Genomic DNA, 23,403 nt, shown 5'->3' with positions numbered 1-23,403 from the left:
TGTAACGGTAAATTCTGTTTTAAAATTTTCTTTAAAATTTGAGAAAATTTTAAAGTTAAGAGATTTTAAAATGTCTTTTCTGAACCTTACATAAGGTGCTTATATTGGTGCCTCTAAAAGTGAGGTAGTATGATAATCATAAACAAATTCTTAGAACTCTTTTAAAACCCAAATAATGGTGTTACACTCTGTTTTAATTGCTATTTTTTTTTACAGAAATACCAGTGAGTTTTGTTTTCATATATGACATGAAAAACTTGAGTTGATGCGTTTCTTAAATTTGTATCTTAAGAGGCTTTCAACTATGTCATTTGTCTTAAACAGACATTGGAATTTGTTATAGCTGTAGGTTAAAAGGAAAAAAAAATGTCCATTCTTTTTCCAGAGTGAAAAGAGATTGTCAGGGGAAAAATAGCATACCTGGGAACTTGTCGTAGAACAAATAGAAATTTGGATCTGGTAGTGATCTGAAGTGAAGACTACTAGCTAAAATGGAAAAAAAAATCTTTGTCTATTACAGGAATTCTGTGCAGCATGTTTTCTGGGTGGAACTGGGTGGCCCGTTGCTTATACTTGTTTTGGAATATTTGTTCCCTTGGAGGTAAGGCTTCTGTCAATCACATGAGAGACTTGCAGAAAGTCTTTAACTGGATGCTTGAGGTACATACCTGCTTTTTGTCTAGATAACTGTTGCAGGTGTGGGGCATAAAACAAGGTATAGTACAATTCAGAGACCCACACTATGTTGTTGATCTTATGGTAGGGTAATGCAGTGTTAAACCAGTACTAACCTCTGCTTCCATTCCTACAGAACTGTACAGAGCTAGTGAAGCTGACTTTGATCAGTGACAGGTTGCTTTGGTTCCACTGACATCACTAGAGCCAGTCACTGTAGCAGACTGCAGTGGTGAATTTGGTCTTAGAGTGTGATTTCTTTAATTAAAAAAAAGCACTTTGAAGCAATATTATGATTTAATCTTGCATATGCTAAATGATACCTCAATGAAAACCAAACTTGGTCAGACTAAACAGCTGTTAAATCAATAAGCTTCCAATTAATTAGTATTGTAATCAAGGTGGAGCCATGGGCAACTTCACTTGTATAGGAAACAATCGTCCTGAAGCTGTTTAGTATGGCTATTAAATCCAGGCAACATTTCAGTCTGCCGACGTTTGTATGCCTTGGTAGCAGTTATCACAATTTAATCATTGTGTTGGTGTTCCTTTGTAAAAAGATTACTACCAAATATGGAGAGTTGGCCCTAATTCCCCAGTGCTCTTATAGTATACATACTGAAGATTCTGAAGTGGATGACTCAAGCATTTAACTGTTTGCATGTGGTTCTTCTAAAATTAGTCTTCCACAACAAAGGTGTACATGTCAGTATTTTGATAACTTTCTCAACAGAAAATACATTTAACTGCAAGAATAACCTCAGTTGCTTCCCTCTTCAAAATATACATTCAGTCTGTGACTCTGTTGTCTCTCTCTAAAGACCCTTGGTTGTTAGTTGAGCTTTAATGACTTCATAAAATGTTTTTGCAAAGCCTAGGGAATATTACACTGGTTTTGTCCCTTAAATCTGTACTTTGTGATCCACTAACACACTGCAATTTTGTAACAGTCAAGTAAGTAATTTCCTGCTTAGGCATATTTTGTAATATTGTCAATAGTGCCGTAATTTTGTGCCAGCAATTATTGTGCTTTTTTAAAACGATGGTATTGTCTTTTTCCTTCTAGTTTCAGGTGGACTTGTACAGTCATGTGGTCACATCATCCCAGAGTCTCCTGTATTGGCCCTTGGTTCCAATTTCACAGCATTATGCATTTTGAATGAGAGTTGTCTTGACTTTGGCAATATATATGCTAATCAAATTATCTGGAAAATTAAAAACAGAGTGGTACCTAAAGAACAATACCGTGAAATAAACAGAACAGTTTCCAGTGTCACATTTAATGACACTTCTTCGCTAACTACTCCTCTGACATGCAACATTCTAGCAGATGGACAGATTGAGCAGAACATTTATGGAATTACGGTTACATTAGGCTGTAAGTACTGATTTTTTTGAGCTTTATTCTGGTTTAAGCACTAAAAAAGTTGTTTGAGAAACAGGTAAGGGAATGAAAACAATGAAAAGTGTGTGCATCTTGATATGTTCTTTTTCATTCCCTCAGCTCCTGCATAATTGCATAAAAATACGGTCAAATAGTATGTCACTGAAGCTGGTGAATATGCACAGAGTAAAACATTCTAAAAAATAGAGAATACTCTGGACTGTTTAACACAAAAATGTTGAAGTAAGAAGACTTAAGTTTCCTAAAGAAGATGTGAACTTAGCTGAAAAAGATCCTAGGAAAGAAATCAAACTTCCCTTGGTTCTTCCTGCTGTGCAAGGAAATACAATAAGGTCATAAATCCTAGTTTCATAATAGAATTATAAGATTACTGTTTTCTTCATCAGCAGACTTAGAAATATCTAGTCCATCTGTACCACTAAATGAAAACTGAACTGCCTTAAGAAGGAAACATGCTATTTGGATTACTCAACACTTAAAAACCTCTAATGATTTATAAACTTTCCAAGCAGGATAGCTTTTGCATTATTCTGAGCAAGTGTTCTTTGAGACAAGACTGAGGTCTTGAGAAGGTGTAATACGAATGACTCGATATACTACTGTTTAATTGGTGGACAGTTCATAAAATGATGAATGTGTCCTTCCTTCCCGAGTATAAATAGCTGGTGAAATACATTGCCTCCTGATGTTGGTAAAAGGTATTGCAACTATTGCCTGATGTATATGAAAGAAGCTGCTTTGGGTTTGCCGTTCGAACTCATGTGGCTCTATCATGAGTTACAAAACAATTTCATAGAAAAATATTTCAACTTCTGTTGAGTAAATTTCTTCTCAGAAAAGATGGGACAGACAAATATGGAAAGGTGAATATGTAGAATATCCTATGGTAACTTAAATGACAGTACAGATACTGTTCTACAGTTATAATTCACATGTGAATCTTGAGGTGCACTTGTATTTACAGCTGCTGTTTTCATTCTATCGATTAAAATGCTATAACAAGTGAGAGCAGCATGTTTCAGAACAGTACAGGTATTCAGGAACAAAGCTATGAACATGTTCATAAGTTGGTAGTTCTGTTTAAAATAGCATTTTCTGCTTGAAAATAAATAAGATACTTTATAATACACTGATGTAAATAGTGATTATCCTAAAAGCTAGAAACAAACTCAATGCTATCTTTGTATGATATGATTTGAGTTTAAGAAGAAAAAGTTCACTTGCTGTCCGAAAGTTTCTTACATGATGAAGTGTATTGATGAAGTTCCCTTATCCTTCTTGTAGATGTTTGTCTAAACCATCCCTCTTCCATAGATGGAGTGAGGGAGTAGACCTGTCACAATTGCTTCATGTATCAGGTTGTTGACAAAGTCAGTATATGCCATTGCAGCTGTACTGCTCAGTAGCATTTTCCCCCCTGCCGCCATGTGAGTTAAAATAGGTTTAGTACAGTAGATGAGAAATGGCTAATACCTTTCTGTGCTGTTTCTTACTTTGTCAGGGGCTTGTTCCTTATACTGACTGCCTACTGTTTCTCAGAGCAGCTGGTTAAACTTACTGACTGCTGCTGCTGGATGGTCCCTAGTGCTTTTTGTCCCCCTCATTTAAAAATTCATGTAACTAAAAGTACTTCTGATGCTTGCTGAAATTACTGTAATGGGACATGTCTCATGATTCTTACTGAATTGAGAAGTGTATATCAATTATCAATAACTCTTCTGTACAGTGCCCCCAGAGAAACCCAAGAACTTAAGTTGTATTGTGCATCAGGTGTCAAAACTCAGATATCCTATGACTTGTACCTGGAACCCTGGAAGGCATACATTCCTGGACACTCATTTTAAGTTGAAATACAGGTGGTAAGTAGCTCTCTACAGAATATTTTAATCATTTTGAAGAATGCTTGTAGGCTAAACCAAACTTCCTTGCATTTTTTTAATACTTTGGAGAAGTTTTTAAATCCAGTTTTCTGAAACATTGCTGCCCGTTTTGGGGAGGAGGGAAGAGTTAAAGAGGTTCACATCCGAAGTAATTAAAACTAGGACTTGAAATTTAATTACTATGTCTATTTTACAGTAACAGCCATCTCAATTTTTCCATTCTTTAAATACATGACTAGCATGGTTAGAGTACAATACACCTAATCATGATGTGGCTGGACCCAAAATACTTTCATTTTTATGGTCATGGTTCTGTCCAATTCTAAGCAAGTGAAGAAACCAACATACAGTGACTTGGTTTTGTGAGGTGGTGTTTGCTCTGTATTTAAGTACTCATTAGTTTGTTCTCAATCTAATTCTAATATGAAGCTGTCAGCAAAGGTTTTTCTCATATGAAATCAAATTGATGTAATTTTCAAACTCTTTAAATGGTCTTTTGTCGTTTAAGATAGAGTGGACAGAATTACTGCCCCTCTCTGGAAACAGGAATAACTGCCAAACTTCCTGTCTCTTGTTCCTCTAAAGTGTTTTGGTAATGACTATAGTAGAAAGTTTGGGTAGCTAGAAAACAAACAAATGCTGTAAAGGAAACCAAACTTACTGCTTTATTACCTTTTTTTTCTTTTTTAATTCAGGCCACGTGAGAACTTTCCTGACTGCATACCAAAAGATGCAAATAATTCCTGTACCATTTCTGATGTTCAGTTCTTTGTTAACCTAGAGGTCTGGGTAGAAGTGGCAAATGCTCTTGGGAAGAATGAATCTGATCGTCTTGTTTTTGATCCCATTGAGATCGGTAACTATATGCCTCTTAATACAGTTTCAGTAGTACATAGGACAGCTGCTCCTGTGCATATTACTGAATTGATATGCAATTTTTTTCACTATAAAAATTAACATTTTCAGAGTGTTGTTGACACTAGAACTTGAACTGTGCTGGACAAAATTTATAGAAGTTGAGAGATTTGATCACTGTTCAGACTGCAAGTTATTGTTAAGTTGTCTGTTTTAGACATAAGTGTGAAATAGCAGCCATTTGTGCTCATGAAAGGCCTTCATGGCAGTGTTGCAGCACAGTGTGCCAGCTGCTAGATGCATGGAAAAACAGTGCAGCTGCATAGTTGGCTCTAACTTCTCTTCTAGTCAAACCACTGTCTCCACATAACTTATCAGTCAACTCGGGAATACTACCTACTGTTCTGAAGCTTTCCTGGGAGAACCGGATTTCAACAGCTGTGATGAAACTGAAATTCAATATTCGCTATAGGATCATTAATGAAACAAACTGGATGCAGGTAACACAAGTAATATCTCCTGCCACTCTTTTGCTATAACCTGAACTTTTTGATCAGTGCTTCTACAGTCTTCCTTCTCTTACAGGTTCCTTCTGAGGATACAGCTTCACCAAGAACTTCATTCAGTGTTCAAGGCCTCAGACCTTACACAGAGTATGTCTTTTCAATTCGATGCATGAAGGAAGATGGAATGGGCTATTGGAGTGACTGGAGTGAAGAAAAAACAGGAGTCACAACTGAAGATAGTAAGTAATGTATGAAAGTTGGTCCCAGACTTCCAGAATGCCTGCATGCTGAGCAGTTTGACAATAGCCAACTGAAACAGTGCATCATCATTTGAACTGCTTGATTATACATCTGACTGAAGCAGAAGCTATCCTATAGGTATGAAAGCTTTCAGTAGGCAAAGAGTGCCTTAGTTTTTAAAGAAAGCTTTCAGTAGGCAAAGAGTGCCTTAGTTTTTAAACAATGCAGGGTTTAGGAGGCAATCAAAGTATTAGGCGAAACAACATCACTAGGTATGATCTAGAGATTTTTCCTTAAAGCACTGACCTGAAAAAATATGCATATGGAAGTACAGTCTCTGCTTCACTGAAGCTTCACTGAAGCATCTTAGTAAAACAGTCTTGTTTAGTCTTACTTTTCCTGAGACATTCCATATCTTCAATGCTTTCTTGCTTGTCACATTATTACTTACAGACTGGTTTTCTAATGTCTTGCAACCATAGGTTTACAATATTCTGCCCCCTGTTTCTAAGAGTGTCACTGCTCATCCATTAATAGGGGAGGTAGTGAGAAAACACCATATATATATAAATCACTGACTTTTCACAAGACTGAGCCTGTGTGGAAAATGGTTTTACTTTGTCTATACATAGTCATAAAAATTATTGATGATGGTCATTGGGTTTCTCATGTTACAGATGTGGACTTAAGGTATACCTTCCCTTCGCAAAAAAGAAGTGAACACCGAATTGCTGCTATCATGACTTAATGAGGAATACTCTTTACCAGCAGCAGCTCTTGAGTACAGTGTTTAGATCATGTTTAGTGTTGCGCAAAAGGAGTTGTGAGCAGGATGTGTGCAACTACAAATATACACCAATCACTTCACAACCTATACAAAAGATAGGTTAGGACATAATAAACCACTGGGCTGAGCTTTAAGTTCACAGCCATAGTTTTTTTTTAAAAAAAAAAACTTAAACTGTTACAGAGCCTCAGTCAAGGGTCAGCTTCCAGTGCTTTGTAGAGCAAATCTTCAGCATTGTTCTTTTTCTTTTTTAATATGTGCTTTGGCCTTTCCTACTTACACTCTTCGTGGTCTTCTTTCTGCAGTATTCCATCTACTCCTTAGTGTATTCCAAGGCACCTTCTTATTAAACAGTCTGTACTGTGTAATGTTTTAGTGCATCTGTCTCTAAATAGAATTAAACCACTAAAGGACTTCGCTGTCAAAGCACCACCCTGTGCTTAGAGCTCAATATGCTGGGTCAGAAGTCCTTTCTTATTTATCCTAATAGAGCTAGCACCCAGTAACAAAGTGTTTTGAGTTTTTCTTATATTGTAGCAAAAAGAATGAGTGTAGATATAACCTACTTATTTAAGCAAAATGGAATTTGTGTGAAAAATGGCATTGCTTCAGCTTTACTCAAAACTTATTTTCTCTGGGGAAGGTATTATGAAAATATTCTTTCAATGTTCTAACCACTTCTCAATTCCTAATGACATTGTTTCTGCTTTCCGTGGGATGGAAGAGGCATGTGTTCTGTGGTTACTATCTCAACCAGAGCAATGAGGATTTCAGGACTTCCTGCTTATTAGATTGCATTGCTGTTCTGCTGTGGTGACTTGTTCTGCAAAAATAATGCCATAAGTGATCAAGTATCAATATCTTATTTTAGTCTCAGAACCAAGGTGTTATGATAGGGAAGGAACATGAGGCAGGTCATGTTGCATTTGTGACCTACATTAGGTGAGATGTACAGCTGCTTCTGCTTCATATGAATCACAGGTACATACTCAAACGAGATTAAGAGCTCACCTGGCCTCAATTCCCAGTTCTTCCACTCTGTTGTAAAGCATAAGAGACAAGATGTACTCTCTGGGCTTGACATTGCTACTTAGATGTTAAACTGCCGTGCCTCTTTGTGAATAATGCTAAAAACACAAAATAATTCCTATGGAAAACACAGACTAGCAAGATTATAAAAGTAAATACATTTTTAAGATCATCTTTCTTTCTGTTATGGTCAAAGCCCTTGCAAAGATTTGGGCTTTTTTTTTGCTTCATGCACAATAATAGATTAATTCATTTTATTTTGAAAATTGCATTGGGAATACCACTTGAATCTTTAACAGTACTGACACCAAACATTAGTGTTGTGCAAAAGTACTGTAGTTCTGATACCCTTTTTAGAATAAACTATTTGGGAAATTCGGCAACTTTCTCAGCAGTTTCCTCATTAACTCTTCTGCAGTTTTCTTTTTTTGGTGACTTGATGTTGAGGGGTAGGGTTACAGACCATAGCAAGAACAGCAGTATAAAGAAGTGCAGTGCTGTGCTGCACAATGTAGATTTGACCATTCTTGGTGCTATCAAGTTCAACCCATTATCACCGCTGCTCAGCATGGTGGTACTCAGTAACTTTGATATTGTGCATTAGAGCAGAATGGATGTTTTGTTCATTTCATCAGGAAATCTTTGCACAGAGATGTTCCATTTAACATACCAAGCATTTTTTCCTTCCAAGGAAATAAGGAAGCAATTTTTATGTATGTATTTAAAACAAAAAAGAAAAAGGCATGCAGGTAATGATAGTCAAATGATGAATTCAAACAGATATGAAAAAATGTCTCTACTCTTAAGTATTGTTTCTTTCATCAGAACCATCTAAAGGGCCATCCATATGGCGAATCATTGATGCATCTTCTTCACCAGCTTCTTGGACTGTGCATCTGATGTGGAAGGTAAAGCAATGTGATAAACTGCATAAATTCAGCATTCTTTTAAAAACATGAGTCTAAGTGGGAAAAAAATTACCGCAACAAACTTTCCTAGATAACTGTGATAGAACATGTCTTAGTAATGCAAAAAGTGAGTTTAATTTTTAATAACTACTTACATGTGTACTTCTTTTATACTTATAAAGTCCATGAGTTAATTGACAGAAAGTCTGTAATGCAGAATGTACAGAATCCCCTTTCAAGTTTGCCACTGTCCTTAAGGAGTCTGTGGAATTGGAAGCTCCCTTGAACTAAATGAACATTCTTTTTGATTTCTTATGTATGCTAAAATGTTTGTGACACTGACTGTACAAGAATCCTCCAGCTGCAAAATCCATTAAGCCTAGAGGCATTCCAGAGACCAGACTTATGAAATACAGTCCTGTGTGTCTGCACGCAGTAGATCAATGTGGCTAGTTGACTGAAAAATCCAAAGCTGAAAAAGTGAATGCAGTTATCAGTCCCCATCTCCTGATTTCTTCTGGTCTGTGAACTTTGTTGCACTTGGCCTAGCTGTCTTTTTTACTATTTTCCCATTATTTGGTGAAGTATTACTTGTTGAAGGCTTGGGTGAAGTTACCTGTATAGTGATCGTTTTCTGGTGAAACTCATATGTCACATGCCACTCCGAAACTATTAGCTTAGAATTGGAAAACTGGTGTTACTAAAGCTTACCCTTTTAAACAGTTTTATGTTCCCTGAAAACTAATACTGTTACAGATAATACAGATATGAGTATTTTTGCATGTGTAGTAAAAGAGAATTGCTCTTGCTAAGTTGCATTTAGGCTCAACCCAGGTTATGAGGGTTGAGATTCTTTTGGTGTCATTGTGTTGTGAAGTTGCACAACGTGTAGGCTTCTTCCACACACAGTCTACAATCTTGATAGAACATTTGCTAGACTACCACATAGGATTGTAAGAAAAAGAGGATTTAAACAAGAAATAGTTCCGGAGACTTTTATAGAAATTAACTCTAAACTCATTTGCAGTTTTCTGATGTTTGCAGCTGTTTAAGCTACATAATCTGTCTTGCTCTTAGACTTTTAAACTACGCTTCAAAGACAGTGAAGTTTAAGTCACTTTTGTTCAGTATCAGGCTAATAAAAGATGTGTTTTTGACAGGCACTGGAGCCATTTGAAGCCAATGGAGTAATCTTGCGGTATGAAGTGACTGTCAGAGCTAAACCACCTCCCTTCAATCCACCATCAAAGTACAACGTTAATACAACCAGCCTTACATTAAAGCTGCCAAATAGAACTTACGAAGTGACTGTGATTGCCCACAACAGAGTTGGTGCATCCCCTCCATCAGTTTTACTTATCCCAGCAAGTAATTCAAAAGGTTAGTGTCCTAGTAATGTCCCTAATTTACAAATGCATGGAATAATAGAATCTGCATGGCTTTTCTTAGAAGAAATTAAGCATTGTAAAATTACACTTTTCACTCAAACCACCTCCTGGTGGTTTTACTCGGGTGGGTGGCTGAACTCCACCACAACCTCTCTCACTCCTCCTCCAAGAGGAACGGGGAGAAAATACGATGAAAAGGGCTCAAGGGTTGAGATAAGGACAGGGATATTGTGCAGTAATTATTGTGACTGGCAAAACAGACTCAACATAGGGAAATAGTAAGATTTATTGCTTATTACTAGCAAGCTAGAGAAGTGAGAAACAAAGGAAAGAAACCAAAAGCACCTTCCCCCCCATCCACCCTCTTCCACCTCCTCCCCCCAAGTGGTGCAGGGGAACAGGGGAATGGGGGTTATGGTCAGTCTATAGCGCTTCTTCCCTGCTGCTCCTTCTCTGTCACTCTCATCCCCTGTGCTGTGGGGTCCCTCCCACAGGATGCAGTCCTCGCTGAACTGATTCAGCGTGGGCTTCCCACAGGCAGCAGCTCTTCAAGAATTGCTCCAGATACGGGTCTGTACCACGGGCTCCATCCCCCAGGAAAAAACTGCTCCAACCTGGGTCCCCCACAGGCAGCAGCTCCTGCCAGGTCACCTGCTCCTGCGTGGTCTCCTCTCCATGGCCTACAGGTCTGGCCTGGAATCTGCTCCGGCAGGGGTCTTCCACAGGCCACAGCCTCCATCAGTGCAGGTCCACCTGCTCCACCGTGGTCTCCTCCACGGGCTGCAGCGTGGAACCCTGCTCCACCATAGTGCTCCATGGGCTGCAGGGGGACAGCCTGCTTCACCATGGGCCTCTCCACAGGCCGCAGGGGACTTCTGCTCTGGCACCTGGAGCACCTCTCCCCCTCCTTCTTCACTGACCTTGGTGCCTGCAAGACAGTTTCTCACCCCTCTCACTCTCCCAGCTGCTGTGTGGCACAGCGTTTTTTTTCCCTGTCTCAAATTTGCTCTCACAGAGGTGCAAAACAGCATTGCTTATTTGCTCGACTCTGGTCAGCAGTGGGGCCCTTACCTAACATGGGGCAGCTTCTAGATCCTTCTCACAGAAGCCACCTCTATGGCCCCCTGCTACCAAGACCTTGCCATGTAAACCCGCTATACACAATTGCACTGTTGAATGAATCTCTACTCTTACTCCTTTTAACTATGCCACCATTTGTTTGTTGAGGTGCATGCAGACTTCTGTATTCATGTATTTATTTGAAGCTTTGTGTGTTATTTCACTGTTCTTTTTGATTCTTTGAGCTACTATGCACTGTATTCTCTATATTTTTCTTAGTATAGCAAATATTCTAATTTCCTTTTTTAAAAATAAAAGGGTGGGGGAAGCAAGTCGTTATTCTAGTCATTGTTCCTCTTCCGTCTGCTTTCTGACATATTTTTTCTCTCCCACTTGTCCCACTGTTACCTTCCAACAATTCCAGTATCTTACCTGGGTGCTTTCTCCTCTGCTTACACTGTTTCCATAGTGTTGTTTTATTATGTTCATCTTATTGTGCAGTAATAGTAACTACAGACTGACTTCTCCTTATTAGCAACATCTGATGAATCTAGCCTCTTAGACAATCCAAACATTATCAGGACAGGTAGCAAAAATAAGTATACTGAGAGGTGTGGTTTTAGTGTAAATGCTAAGTGAGAGTCACAAATTCTAAAGCTATTAGATGAGCTAGCTAAGGGTATGTTTTAAACAGTAGCATTGCATCCAGAACAACTTGGTAAGCTACATGAGCACGTTCAGGATAAGAATGAATGTTTAGAAGTGTCTGAGTTTGATTTCACACTGAAACAGACAACTTAGGCAGCTTCTCTGTTAAATGTAGTATCACTTAAGGTTTTTGAATAGCCTAGTATTTGGTAATTTGGATCTCTGATACAAATTCCTATGTAAGCTTCCAAATTTAAGAAAATGGCTTTCACATTTTCTTAGTTGCCATCAAATTGTTACCATTGCAATAATCAAAATTATCCACACTTGACAAAATAAGCCACCATTATGAATACCAACACTTAACGCTATTCTATCATCTTTCATCCCAGCTCCTGTGAAGAATATTAGAACACTACCTAAAGATGGCAAACTGTGGGTAGGGTGGACTGCTCCCAACAGTAATGTTCTTAAATACGTGATTGAATGGTGTCTGCTGTCCAACAGCTCAGACTGCATCATGGAATGGCAGAATGAACCAGGAAATATTCAAGGAACATACTTAAAAGGTACTTAACTCACAAGTTTGCAAATATGTAGGACACTAAGAACTTAATGAATGTTCTCAAAAGGATGAATATCTTTATGCTAACTAGATTTTTTTTGTGTGTAGGATAGGAATCTGACATAATACTGAGGCTTACTCTTACTTTATTATGAGTGCATGGAGAAGTCTGAATTTTTGCCAAACATAAAACTAAACTTGCATTTTGAAATTCATGTTATTTAACAGCAAGGTTTTTATCTGAGTTTTGTGTTCATTCCTGGGAAGTATTAAAATATTGAAGAGGCTGAGTTCCTTCAAAATCAGATTCTCTCATCCATGTTTCAGTTCAGACAATGAAACTTGATCAGCTTTATGATTCTTTTCAGGTTATCAGTAGCTCAAATCTATAATTTTGAGGTACATTGTTGCAGACAAATATTTTAAATAAATAAGGAAAAAAGCCAAATACTTCTTTGAAGTCTGATTATTACTTTATTGAACCATTTTGTTCCTTTTGTTACCTTTTTTGGCATAACACATCAATGAGCTCTTGGGGGGGGGGAGGAGGGCGGGAAATCAACTGCATTAGGTGTAAAAGTGCTTCTAACAAAACTGCCAGCACCCTGCATCTGAAATAAATGAGACAGATGGTGAGGAATTTGATTCTTTGAAACAACATATTTTATAATTCCTTTTATTAGGTGATATAAAACCATTCAAGTGCTACTTGATAACTGTGTACCCTCTATATGCTGATGGTCAGGGAAGTGGACAGTCTGTGAAGGCTTATCTTCAGCAGGATCGTAAGTACAAAACTGTCACCTTGGAGCACATTAAGCAGCTGTCTTGGCTAAAATAATGAAGGCTTTGCATTCAAGTGGACTGCATAATAAAAAGTGGTCCTACACATAAATGTCATTTGACATAGCTGGTTTTGTCCCTTCCATTAACATCTGCTCTGCTAATATACAATATTGAAGTAGTTAAACACATGCCTGTAGAGGACTTTTTCCTTTTTCCAACTTTTATTCGATAATTTGGCATGGGATTTTGTTACATTATTTGTATGGTAATATTTCTACGCTGATTTATTTTAGATTTCAAATATGAAGGTGACACTAATTAGCTTCACTTGAAGATTTCATGTGATCTGATCTGCTGATTACCATTTTTCATATATTTTTCTAGCAATTTCTCTTTTAAAGTTGCTGTATTGTCTGAAAATTTTGTTAGATGAGTTAGTCCAGCTGTTCCACTGAAGTTTTTATGAAATGACAGTTCAGTGCTCATCAACACACTGCTTCTGTGTATGTGAGAGTCCTCAACAGAAACTAATCTTCGTCTCCCACTACAGGTCCTTCAAAAGGACCAACTGTTCAGACAAAAAAAGTAGGAAAAGCTGAAGCTGTTTTGACATGGAACCATCTCACTGTGGATGAGCAAAATGGATTTATCAGAAGTTACACAATATTTTACAAAACTATTGATGGAAATGAAACAGGTAACAGAAAACAGAGACGTACTTTGTGGCATTGAAGTACTCGATCTTTTTCCTTTCTAACATACATTCCTGAAAAAACAAGATACAGACTAAAGTGTGTTTGACAGTTTTACTTTGATATAAAGCTGATACCTGATACATTGTTCTCCTATATTGTGAAAAGGAAATTCCCAAATAAAGAATTAAGAAAGTTCAGTCTGTGTTACAGGGTACTGAGTCTGGTTTCTGCTTAAGCTAGTAGGGCAAGTTACTTATGCTTATCCTACTTGTCATTTCTAGTTAACCATGACACTCTGAGTTATTAACTAGTGTTTTCTAGCTAGCTGTATATCTTGTCTATTAGAGATCTTTAAGCCTCTGTTTTTACTATCAGTTTAGTTTGTAGCTACTTCTTGAAAAACAGTAAATCCACACACGAACTTTCATCTAGAGACTAAATTAATTCAAGTACTTGAACAGAAACAAGTGAATCTCAGCATTCCTTATACAAGTTTGTAGTCTTGCTATGTCTGTATTTTCCATGCAGCCACTCATACTTCTCAAACCATTTTGTACTTAAGATGTGATGTCTTAGTTCTCCACAAACACGGTAGCATTAATAAGTTACTACAGAAAACTACTGTCTCTTTCCTTCCTTCAGCTGTGTCAGTGGATCCTTCCAAGACAGAGTATACCCTCTCTTCTCTAACCAGTGACACGCTATATACGGTGCGGATGATGGCATACACAGATGAAGGAGGCAGGAGTGGTCCCGATTTTACATTTACTACACAGAAATTTGGTAAGGAAGTGTGGCAAAACTAATAGAAGTAGGAAGTAATGTTGCAACAGTGTAGCAAGGCTCCATTTAGGATCTGATAGTAGGGGGCGGTGACATTATTTTAAAAGAAAAAGCATCTGTTACGCTCTTATACTCACAGCATGACACAGTATTCAGGTAGTCTGTCTCAAGCACCAAGAGGTATTTGTCCAGGTTTTTCAGCCATGATTCTTCTTGATTGTATAGAGAACAAGGGATACTAACTATCCTCTGCACGTTTCCTGAATTGTTTCCATGTTGGCAAACATGCTGGCTTGGGATGTGTTTCCTGTGCAATGAAGATCTACAAAGAGTTAAATTTGAGTGTACGGCTTTAGAGAGCTTCCTGTTTGTAACAGTAAAAGTAGCAATATTAACTGAATTTTGCTGTGGAAAGCACTACTTCAGTTATCTTTTTCCTATATGTTCCATAAGTATTCTGTAAGGTTTACTTTAAATGCTCATATCCTTTGGGAAGGAATGCATACCAATACTACAGCTTTTAAGTGTTTGTGGGCAGAGGATATTTTCATCTACAGAACAAACGGGCAGACAACTAGTGACTTTGCTTATATTAGTCATTTGGCTGTGATGTTGTTGTGGCATCTGGCAGGACACTGAAACACCTGGACCACAAATGCCTTCATTTCAGTGTCGTATCTGCCTAAATAAAAAAAAAAATTATTTACGGCTTCCAAAGCAATCTGCAGTTCTTACTGATACAAGGCATTAGATTGTTTGAAGAGAGTTTGTTTACCAACAAACTATTTTCACATAGTGAAAAAGTTCTTTTGAAGGTGGATCTTAAGCTGCGTGTGTTCAGTTTCAGATTCTTCGTGTATCTGTGGGAATGTATGCTGCTGCTGAGTTCCTTAAATACCAGAGGGCTATAACTTTTCTTTGTTTTCTTCAGGGAGAGGAGAAATTGAAGCTATAGTTGTACCTGTGTGCCTAGCGTTCCTGTTGATTGTACTCCTTGGAGTACTGTTCTGCTTCAACAAACGTGACTTGTAAGTATAAATGAAGTTTCTCTCCTGCTCGTAGTATTTTTTGGCATAACATGAGACCTGGCAATAATCATTAAGTAAATGTTCTACAGTTAGATTGGAAAAGCAAAACACATATGCATTGATAATAAATATACTTGTTTTCTTACAAATCAGGGGCTTTTTTGATACTGATTTAATTCCTTCTGTTAATGATTAGCACTGGGACTTAATGTCCTATGGATCGATCCTGCAAGGAAATTTCTTGCTAGTCTTGGTTAGGATTAAATTTGTTAGGTTTTGGTGGGGGTATACTGTCTCTTTTCTGAGTCATCTTACTAGAGGAGAAGGATGGTTGTCATCTTGTGAAGATGACAGAAGAATGTTTTGTATTTGAGCTGTTCAGTTATGGTGTTAGCAAACTAAGCACTGCAGCAAATAAATAATTGGTAGATATTTTATTTTTCTGCCTTGCATAACTTCAGTCATACTTGGTTTCTATTTACTATCTGTGGAAAAACATCCTGTCTTTCTCCTGCTCCTCCTGCCCCAGGGCTCTTGTCTGTGGCTTTAGCTGAGAGCTTATTGCTGAAGTGTTTTCCCTGGCAAAGAGTAGCACCTTTTACCTGTCCCCAGTCAACTACCTTTTCTTTCTGGTTAAAAAGAGCACTTTTTGCCCTGTTCCTTCTGACCTCCCTGCTGCTTCTAAGATCGGGTTTTAATGGGCTTCTGTTGAAGTCCATCTTGCAACATGCCCTGACTCATCCTATGGAGAATCTGTTCTTGGAGCCTGTGGAGTATAGAGCAGAGTAGATGTATCAACTTAAAATACTCTAAGTTTACTTTCATCTACAGAAATTGCTAAACTCTTAATTAGCAGTTACTGCGTTTGAATTAAATTGTTCAGGACTACAAAAGACCAACCAAGCTCTTTGTTTAAATACTTCCACTTTATTTTAAATTCTAAACTTTGCTGTGATATTCATAGTAATTTCAAAGCAGCAAGTGTATTTTTATACTGACGTAGATCATAGTTTCTACCTAATTGCTCTGTAGCTTCTAGAGTGCTGTGAATTTGAAAATCCCTTACTACCTATTACCATTTGTTTGTTTGCCATGTTTTATGGCTACATTGTTTGGGAGAGCTGCAAGTGCAGTGCCTTGTTTTTCTCAGTGATACAGCTTCTTACAAAGACACACGGAAGGGCAGGAAGTACTTCTGTTGGAAAATACACTCTTGCAAAGCTTCTGTGTAAGGGCCTGGTGTCCTGGATTATGCAAAACTTATCAATGTAGGAATTTGGGAAGTGCATCTTGTAATCTTGTTTTTAATCCTCTGCAGAATTAAAAAGCATATTTGGCCTAATGTCCCTGATCCATCCAAGAGCAACATTGCTCAGTGGTCACCTCAAGTTCCAGCTAAGGTAATACTCGCCTTTCAGCATCTTTATTTTCCTAATCCGTAAGGTCTCTAATGAACTAACAGAGGGAGTCTTCTCCCTTCTCAAACACACAGATTTCAGGGGGGAAGAAAGACTGGATATTAAATTTCATGACAGTATGGTACAGCTAGAAGACTTTATTGTATCAATTACAGTGTTAGAAACACATAGTTCTTGGGCATAAACTCACAGTACAGAGATGGCTTTAGCACTACAAATTACATTCAGTTTACTAGTTTGAAGTGTCAAGGCCTGATTGTTTGAATCATTCACAGGAAATCAATATTAAGTAAATAGCGTTCGTGATTTGTAAAACCTTTAAGTGACTTGCTTGTACAGTTAAGTGGTGTGCGAGAGGAAGCTCTAAAGATGGATGAGGTGAGTGGCAGCAGAATTTATGCCCCATGTGGGGTGGATAAATTATGTTCAATAAATTGTAGCTAACTTCCTCTTAGGCTCTGAACATGCTGTTGGGAGTAATATGTATGGCCTCAGTACAAAATGTTCTGTGCTGCACAGTGAATGGCTTTCTGTTTACAGTTTTTCAGAGTAAGTAAAATTAGAGCACATTTAGTAGCAAAACAAAGCTATAGCTTTTATTTTGTAACGTACTTGGGAGATATTGCCACACTTAATGAGGAGGCAAACTGCGAAGAATCTCAATGAACTTAACAGAACAAATATTCAGATATTTAATGTTTTGTTTTTATCTTAAATAACTTTCCTCTTAGGCAACATCCCTCTCTTTTTTTCAGCACAACTTTAATTCTAAAGATCAGATGTACCCAGAAGGCAGCTTTACAGATGTAAGCGTCGTAGAAATAGAAGCTGATGACAAGAAGTCTTTTTCAGAACAAGATCTAAAGCCTTTTGATTTGCTTAAAAAGGAAAAAAGTACTTCAGAAGGGCACAGCAGTGGTATTGGAGGATCCTCATGTATGTCTTCTCCTAGGCAAAGCGTCTCTGACAGCGACGAAGGTGAAACTACACAAAACACTTCAAGCACTGTACAGTATTCAACAGTAGTGCTCAATGGCTACAGAGACCAAACACCTGTGCAAGTCTTCTCAAGGTCTGAATCTACTCAGCCACTGCTAGATTCAGAAGAGAGATCAGAGGATCATGGTGGAGGGAGTGACAGTACAACACAGAGGCAGCAGTATTTTAAGCAAAATTGTGGTCAGGATGAAAACAACACTGACAGGCCTTGCTTTGAAATAGCAAAGCAGATTATTCCTGCTAATGAGGAGGATCTTGCTGGATTTGCACAATTGCAGATCTCAGGGCAGAGTTCAGAGCCTTTGGGTCTTGGTCTAGAGAAAAGTACCCAGGAAGCTGCTCTGTCAGATGTTTTACAGACAAGTACTGAAGGACAAACTGTGAGATACGAAACAGTAGAAGGAAACCTACCATCAGTTGATGAAATGCCAAAAAGTTATCTCCCACAGACTGTGAGACAAGGGGGTTATATGCCTCAGTGAGAGAAGAGACTGGCTGTATTAGGCCTTCATTAGTGCCTGTTCACACTTCTTCCTGTGTTTCTGATGAATTAAGCTAGGTATTTTTATCTGAATGCAGATAGAAATATTAAAATTAGGTGAAGAATAATTTGACAAAATACAGTAAGGACTGTGTTTCTGTGGAAAACTTGCATTCCAGACCTTCTGGAGACTTACTTTTATGCACTACATGAAATCATATTTGTCTGAATAGCTGAACAAGCCCTTGTGCTACAGTGCTTTTTGTGTCTTGTCACTTCAAATTTACACATGATTGAAAACAGCAAGTTTTAGTTAATCACATTGGCCAACAGACCTCCTAGAAGAAATACGTTGATTTGCAACAGTGTACAAGCCTAAAAAGCCAGCTTTGGTTGTTTGGAGCATATTTGTACTTAAATGAGACTGAAGTTTAGTATTCCAATGTGGGGAAAAATGCTATGTCATACACTTTTCAGTAGCTTGATTTGACTCTGAATTTTGATGTGGCCCAGTGTCACAGTTTCCAGCTTGTCAGACTCAGTGTGCAAATCATGCATCCACATTTAATAATTGCATAGAACTTTTGGTGGTTTGCAAGTAACAAAATGCCCTTATTGCTTGACTGAGTGTTACTGTAATAATTGATATTATGCATATATTTAGATGTGTGCACATGAACTATACAATAATTTGGCCTAAGAATGTGCCTTGCAACTTGATGCACAGCAATTCAGTCTTCATGTTTAAAAGTTAAATCTGGATGAAAACACAGATAATTACTTATTTAAAGCTTTTGTACCCAAAACACTGTCTGATTATACCACACCTCTTTGGTCATATTAATAGCCTTTGTATATAATAAGTGCACCTTTGCAGTGCCTAGCTTGAGAGGCAAGTAATGAGCTAAAACTTTTCAAAGTTTTTATAACTACTTAGGAGAAAGGGGATGTCAGGGGATCTTCCTGAATGACTACAATGACTAGTGTGCTATAACTTTACTGTTAACACCACAGGACCTCCTTGAAACTTAACATAGTAAAAAGAAGCATTGAAGTCATTGAAGTGCTCAGGGAAAAAAAAAAAAGAAAAAGAAAAAAAACTATACCCTGAACTTTCAAGTTCATGAATATATGTATCTATTATCTAGCATGAGCCACAATGTTTGTGGTGGCTAAAGTTCTTTTTTTCTTATGTCTCACTTCTCTTCTGTATTTTATTTAGAAGGTACATATAATTGCATTAAAATTAACCTCTTCCCAAGTGATGAAATCTTACAACATTGCAGATTTATTTTTTTTTTTACCTTGACTCAGCCTAGTCAGCTTTTCTAATCTGACACTAATAAAACCTTGATTCAAAACACTACATGCTGTGTTGTGAGAATAAAACAAGGGTTTTATTTCTCCTTCAGCAAAAGAACTGAGACCTCCTGAAACTTTTTGTGAGGTGTGGTGCTGCTTTTGTGCAAAGCACTTGGTAATGGCCCTTGAAGGACAGGTATAAGTATAATTTTCATGTGTCTTTTGCTTCTGATATGGAGAAACTCAGTGCTAGAGTAAACTCAAGATTACTGTTTGAAGTCTGGACTGTTCAAAACAAAATGAAAGGAAAATGCTGAATCTTTACTCTCTTATTCAGTGTTCTGCAGTTCCTTTCTCCTAACAGTATTTTTCATATCTGGGCACTTTTTAAAACTAAAATGCTATGTTGCAGGTTACTGTAACTATACCTTTTTTCAAACCAGACCCCTTTCTATCTTTCCTTTGGCACCTTCAACTTCCCCCACAGACAGCAAGGGCATAATGAAAACTACATTGTCACCAGACGATAGAGGACATCTGTTTTTTCAGAGGTCAAAGGAGCTTTCCGTTGTCAGAACACATTCCTCTTAGAAAACAACAGCAGTGAGCTTACTGGGGGATGGGTGTGTTTTCTCTATGCAAACTTCATAGCGACTGTGGAAACCACAAGTAAAAGGGAAAGTTTCTGGTGAGCAGTGTGCTTGCCTATTAAAACTGCCCTGCTGGCCACATGCTGTCTAATCCACCCTCTGCTAATTGATGAAATAGTATGGATCACAAGCTTCTGGCCACAATCTGGCTGCTGAGCTTGAACATTGCTTCAAAATCCTGGATGTTTTGTTTTTTTAAAAAAAAAGCTGATAATCTTTTATTTCTGATTCAGTAATAATAATTTTGGTAGCATATGTCATGTCTGAGGGACAACTTCAGTTAAAGTTACTATTCTCCTTTCTGTTTTGTAAAGGGAAGGCATTTTGTTCTCAGCTGCTGTTAATCATGAACCATTTCCAAAGTTCAGCTTTGAAGAGATTTCACCTTTTTTTAGGGGATCTGTGCTAACAAGAGCTTTGTCCTGTCACTTCTGGACTTTTACTTTCTTCATTGTTTATGGATCAGTGGTAATAAAGTCACAGAATTGTGCAAGAGTATATACTGGGAAGACTTTTATCTGGCATATATATTTGTTCTGTCTTTCCATCTTGTGCTTGTAGCTAGGGTTAAAATAGTAAAGACTAAGCAGGGGATGCTTGTGGGTGAGCAGCTTATGGAAGCCACAGTAAATCTAAGTAACAGGCTTACACCTTGTTCATAAACCTCTGTGCCAAAATGCTGCGCTGTACAGCGTTCAGCATTTAACTTGATTTTGTACTTTGCATCACAACAATCTAGCTGCACACAGGTTTTAGTGTATGTAATGTAATACATTTTAGTAATCCACTGAAATATTGTGGACTTGGCCCTAATATCATAATTACCCCCATCCCCCAGTAACTGTGGTGCACTTTACAAAATAAAGGCATTAGCAAAATAAAATTATGCTCTACTATTGATGCTTTCATACCCATTTTGATTACCTGGACTGGAATTTTGCAGCAGGGTGTGGGAGGCTAGTTGTGAAAAGCTTGTTGGCTCTCTAGCTGAAAGGGGTGGCTAGTATTTTTCTTCACACTTGAAGATGCTTTTAAGTGCAAGGCTAATTAACTTCTCCGTTCACGAGAAAAGCATATTTATTTATTTCTGTAGTGCTGTTAGAAGAGGGGGTTGGTTCTGGGGCTGTGTGGATCCAGGAGCAACCTTGGCTCCCCTTCTGCCTCCCCAGGAAGAGGGGAGAGTTAGCACACGAGGGCTCGTGCCACTTCGTGGTGGCTAGAAAAGCCCCATTGCCTGCCATGGGTTTTGCAGTTTCAGCTTTGACTGCAAACTGTGAGCACCAGCAGATGGTTAAAACTTACACTAGCATTTAGGAGTCATTGTTCTGGTTTAACTTTAGTAATCAAACTTATTTAATTAACACCAGGTCTTGAATAACTAGGACACAGTTATCTGAAACTCCAGAGAGACTCAGAACTCTTACAGTCAGCCTTGCTCCAGGACACACATGCTTTAGATTGTAATTTCTGCCATTTGATGCATTCTTTTAAGTACGTTAACAAGTTCACTTGATGGCTGGATCACAAAGCATCATTGCTCCTCTAATAAATGCCCATCTCATTGCTAGGATGGACACATGTAGCCATTTTAAATTCCAACAGTTGTTTTTAATGTTATTCAGAAACAGTTTAATAACAAACAAAAGTGTTGAGCCTCTTGTTATGAAACAGCCAGTTTGTAATTGCAGCCAGCTTCAGCTTGTGGTCCAGAAGACAGCAGTAAGGTAGGGAATTCAAAAGTCTGGACAAGTGTAGAACAAAATATCCTGCAGCTGATTCACCAGTTCCCCTTCCTCTCTCTCTTTGTTAGAAATGAAAGTACCAGTTCGGATGCATGTGTTTGCTTTCTCTGTTGTTCCCTTTGTACTAGTTGTGCAATCTGAGCCATTCCTAAAAATGAAAGCAGCACTGACTCAAATGCACAAGGATGCATTTAAGGCCACATGATTTGTTACAGATTAGTGACTAAGGGGCAGATCTCAATCGTCATCCTCTCCCCCCACCTTGCTTTTAGTGCAGAGCAAGAACAGGCAATAAATACCTCACAGCACGCAGACCTTGGTCAAGCATTGCGTTTATTTGCAAAGACAACCTTAGCAGTGGAGACAGGCAATAAAGTCGCTGCTACTCGCGCAGAAGCACACTTCTCTAACAACAGATGGAACACAAGCATGTGGCACGCCGTCCGTGGGCTGCTGGGAAGCTCGGCTTCCTCCCACGTGGTGGTCTGCCGTGGTGGTGGATGCGCCCTCGCTGCAGTAACACCCATCACTGCTCCTCGTAGCAAAGCACGTGCGCTGACCGATCCGCTCCCCTTGCTGCGTGTGGCTTACTCATAAAGCAGACCTGCTCGCGGCATCACGTACAGCCTGGCGTTCTGATACGGTGACGGGTTGTCTGGTAGCCAACTGCTTTTTATTCGGGGAGAGGAGTCACAGAGCTCATAACCAAGGCTACTCGTCAGCAAGCGTTACTGTGCCAATACATGCACCTAGGTAAGTGTAGTCATGGGAAATGGGGACATACAACAAGGAAAGTGCCTTGATGCTGAATTGAATGCCTAGTGAATGTAAACATAAAATCAAGTTTTATTATGTACTTAAAGTAACTATGGCTGACTAAGCTACTGGTGATTTGTATGCCTGCTTTGAAGGGCTTGCATACTTCAGCCAGAGGTTAAATCTGCAAATTGCTGCATAAGCTGTCTCTATATGGAAATGTGTTTTAATACCAGTACACGATCTTCATTCTTTTGCAAGCTGCATGTTTATTGTCATATAAACTCTGCTTTATACAGTTTACTTTTTACTGTAAGTTTTGAATGTCTTCCTCTTTGTTACCCAGCTGAGCCTGAATGTTGCATTTGTCTACTACACAATATACAAAAAGAGAAGAAAAAATTCCATACTTACTTTGTGTGTCGGAGTGGATGTTTTTGTTACAATAACTTCAGTGACCACAGAGCTGGGGCACTACCTCGTAGGCCAGGAATGGAGAAATTCCCAGAGAGAGGTGACTGCGGCATACCTGTCCGGGTACTCGGGATTTCACATGGCAGGTGAGCAATGGCTCGTCCTCCCCTTTTAATCGCTCTTGTGGGTGCAACTGGCTGAAGCTGCAGTGGCCAGGTGGGTCCCAGGGACCAATTCCCAAAGCTGTGACCATTTTCTTCATTCCTGGGCCTCGCGCTGCCCAGCGCTGCTTGGAAGTGGTGGCTGTGTCTGGTGGTGGCTCTGCGCTCTGCAGATGTCCTACTGGCACTACAGGCAGCCGCGATGAAACTGGGAAGAGGTGTCCAAAAAAAATCCTATTCCCA

At 38.6% G+C, this 23,403-nt stretch overlaps 1 protein-coding gene across 1 annotated transcript; it reads left to right on the top strand.

Annotated features, from left to right (window-relative positions):
- The first annotated feature begins 469 nt into the window (after positions 1 to 469).
- IL6ST (interleukin 6 signal transducer) lies at positions 470 to 22,998 on the top strand. The gene is made up of 15 exons (XM_035309204.1): positions 470 to 601; positions 1,742 to 2,053; positions 3,807 to 3,939; positions 4,656 to 4,816; positions 5,164 to 5,315; positions 5,401 to 5,560; positions 8,203 to 8,285; positions 9,446 to 9,665; positions 11,773 to 11,949; positions 12,629 to 12,730; positions 13,282 to 13,428; positions 14,069 to 14,209; positions 15,141 to 15,237; positions 16,556 to 16,637; positions 17,411 to 22,998. Exons 1-15 carry the CDS (start codon positions 535 to 537, stop codon positions 18,134 to 18,136), a joined length of 2,760 nt encoding a protein of 919 aa, XP_035165095.1. The 5' UTR covers positions 470 to 534; the 3' UTR covers positions 18,137 to 22,998.
- Positions 22,999 to 23,403: the final 405 nt, after the last annotated feature.

The sequence above is a fragment of the Oxyura jamaicensis genome, chromosome Z, assembly GCF_011077185.1.
Source record: "Oxyura jamaicensis isolate SHBP4307 breed ruddy duck chromosome Z, BPBGC_Ojam_1.0, whole genome shotgun sequence".
Classification (NCBI taxonomy): Eukaryota; Metazoa; Chordata; class Aves; order Anseriformes; family Anatidae; genus Oxyura; species Oxyura jamaicensis.
Note: the sequence above shows the minus strand (reverse complement) of the source record. Positions and strands in the feature narration are given on the sequence as shown.

What these genes read in the sequence shown, in the direction of transcription:
- IL6ST (XM_035309204.1), top strand. Translation starts at nt 535, where the DNA reads ATGTTTTCTGGGTGGAACTGGGTGGCCCGTTGCTTATACTTGTTTTGG. An exon ending in ATGAAACAAACTGGATGCAG is followed by an intron (nt 5,316 to 5,400) that starts GTAACACAAGTA and finishes CTTCTCTTACAG; the next exon opens with GTTCCTTCTGAGGATACAGC. An exon ending in GGCTTATCTTCAGCAGGATC is followed by an intron (nt 12,731 to 13,281) that starts GTAAGTACAAAA and finishes CTCCCACTACAG; the next exon opens with GTCCTTCAAAAGGACCAACT.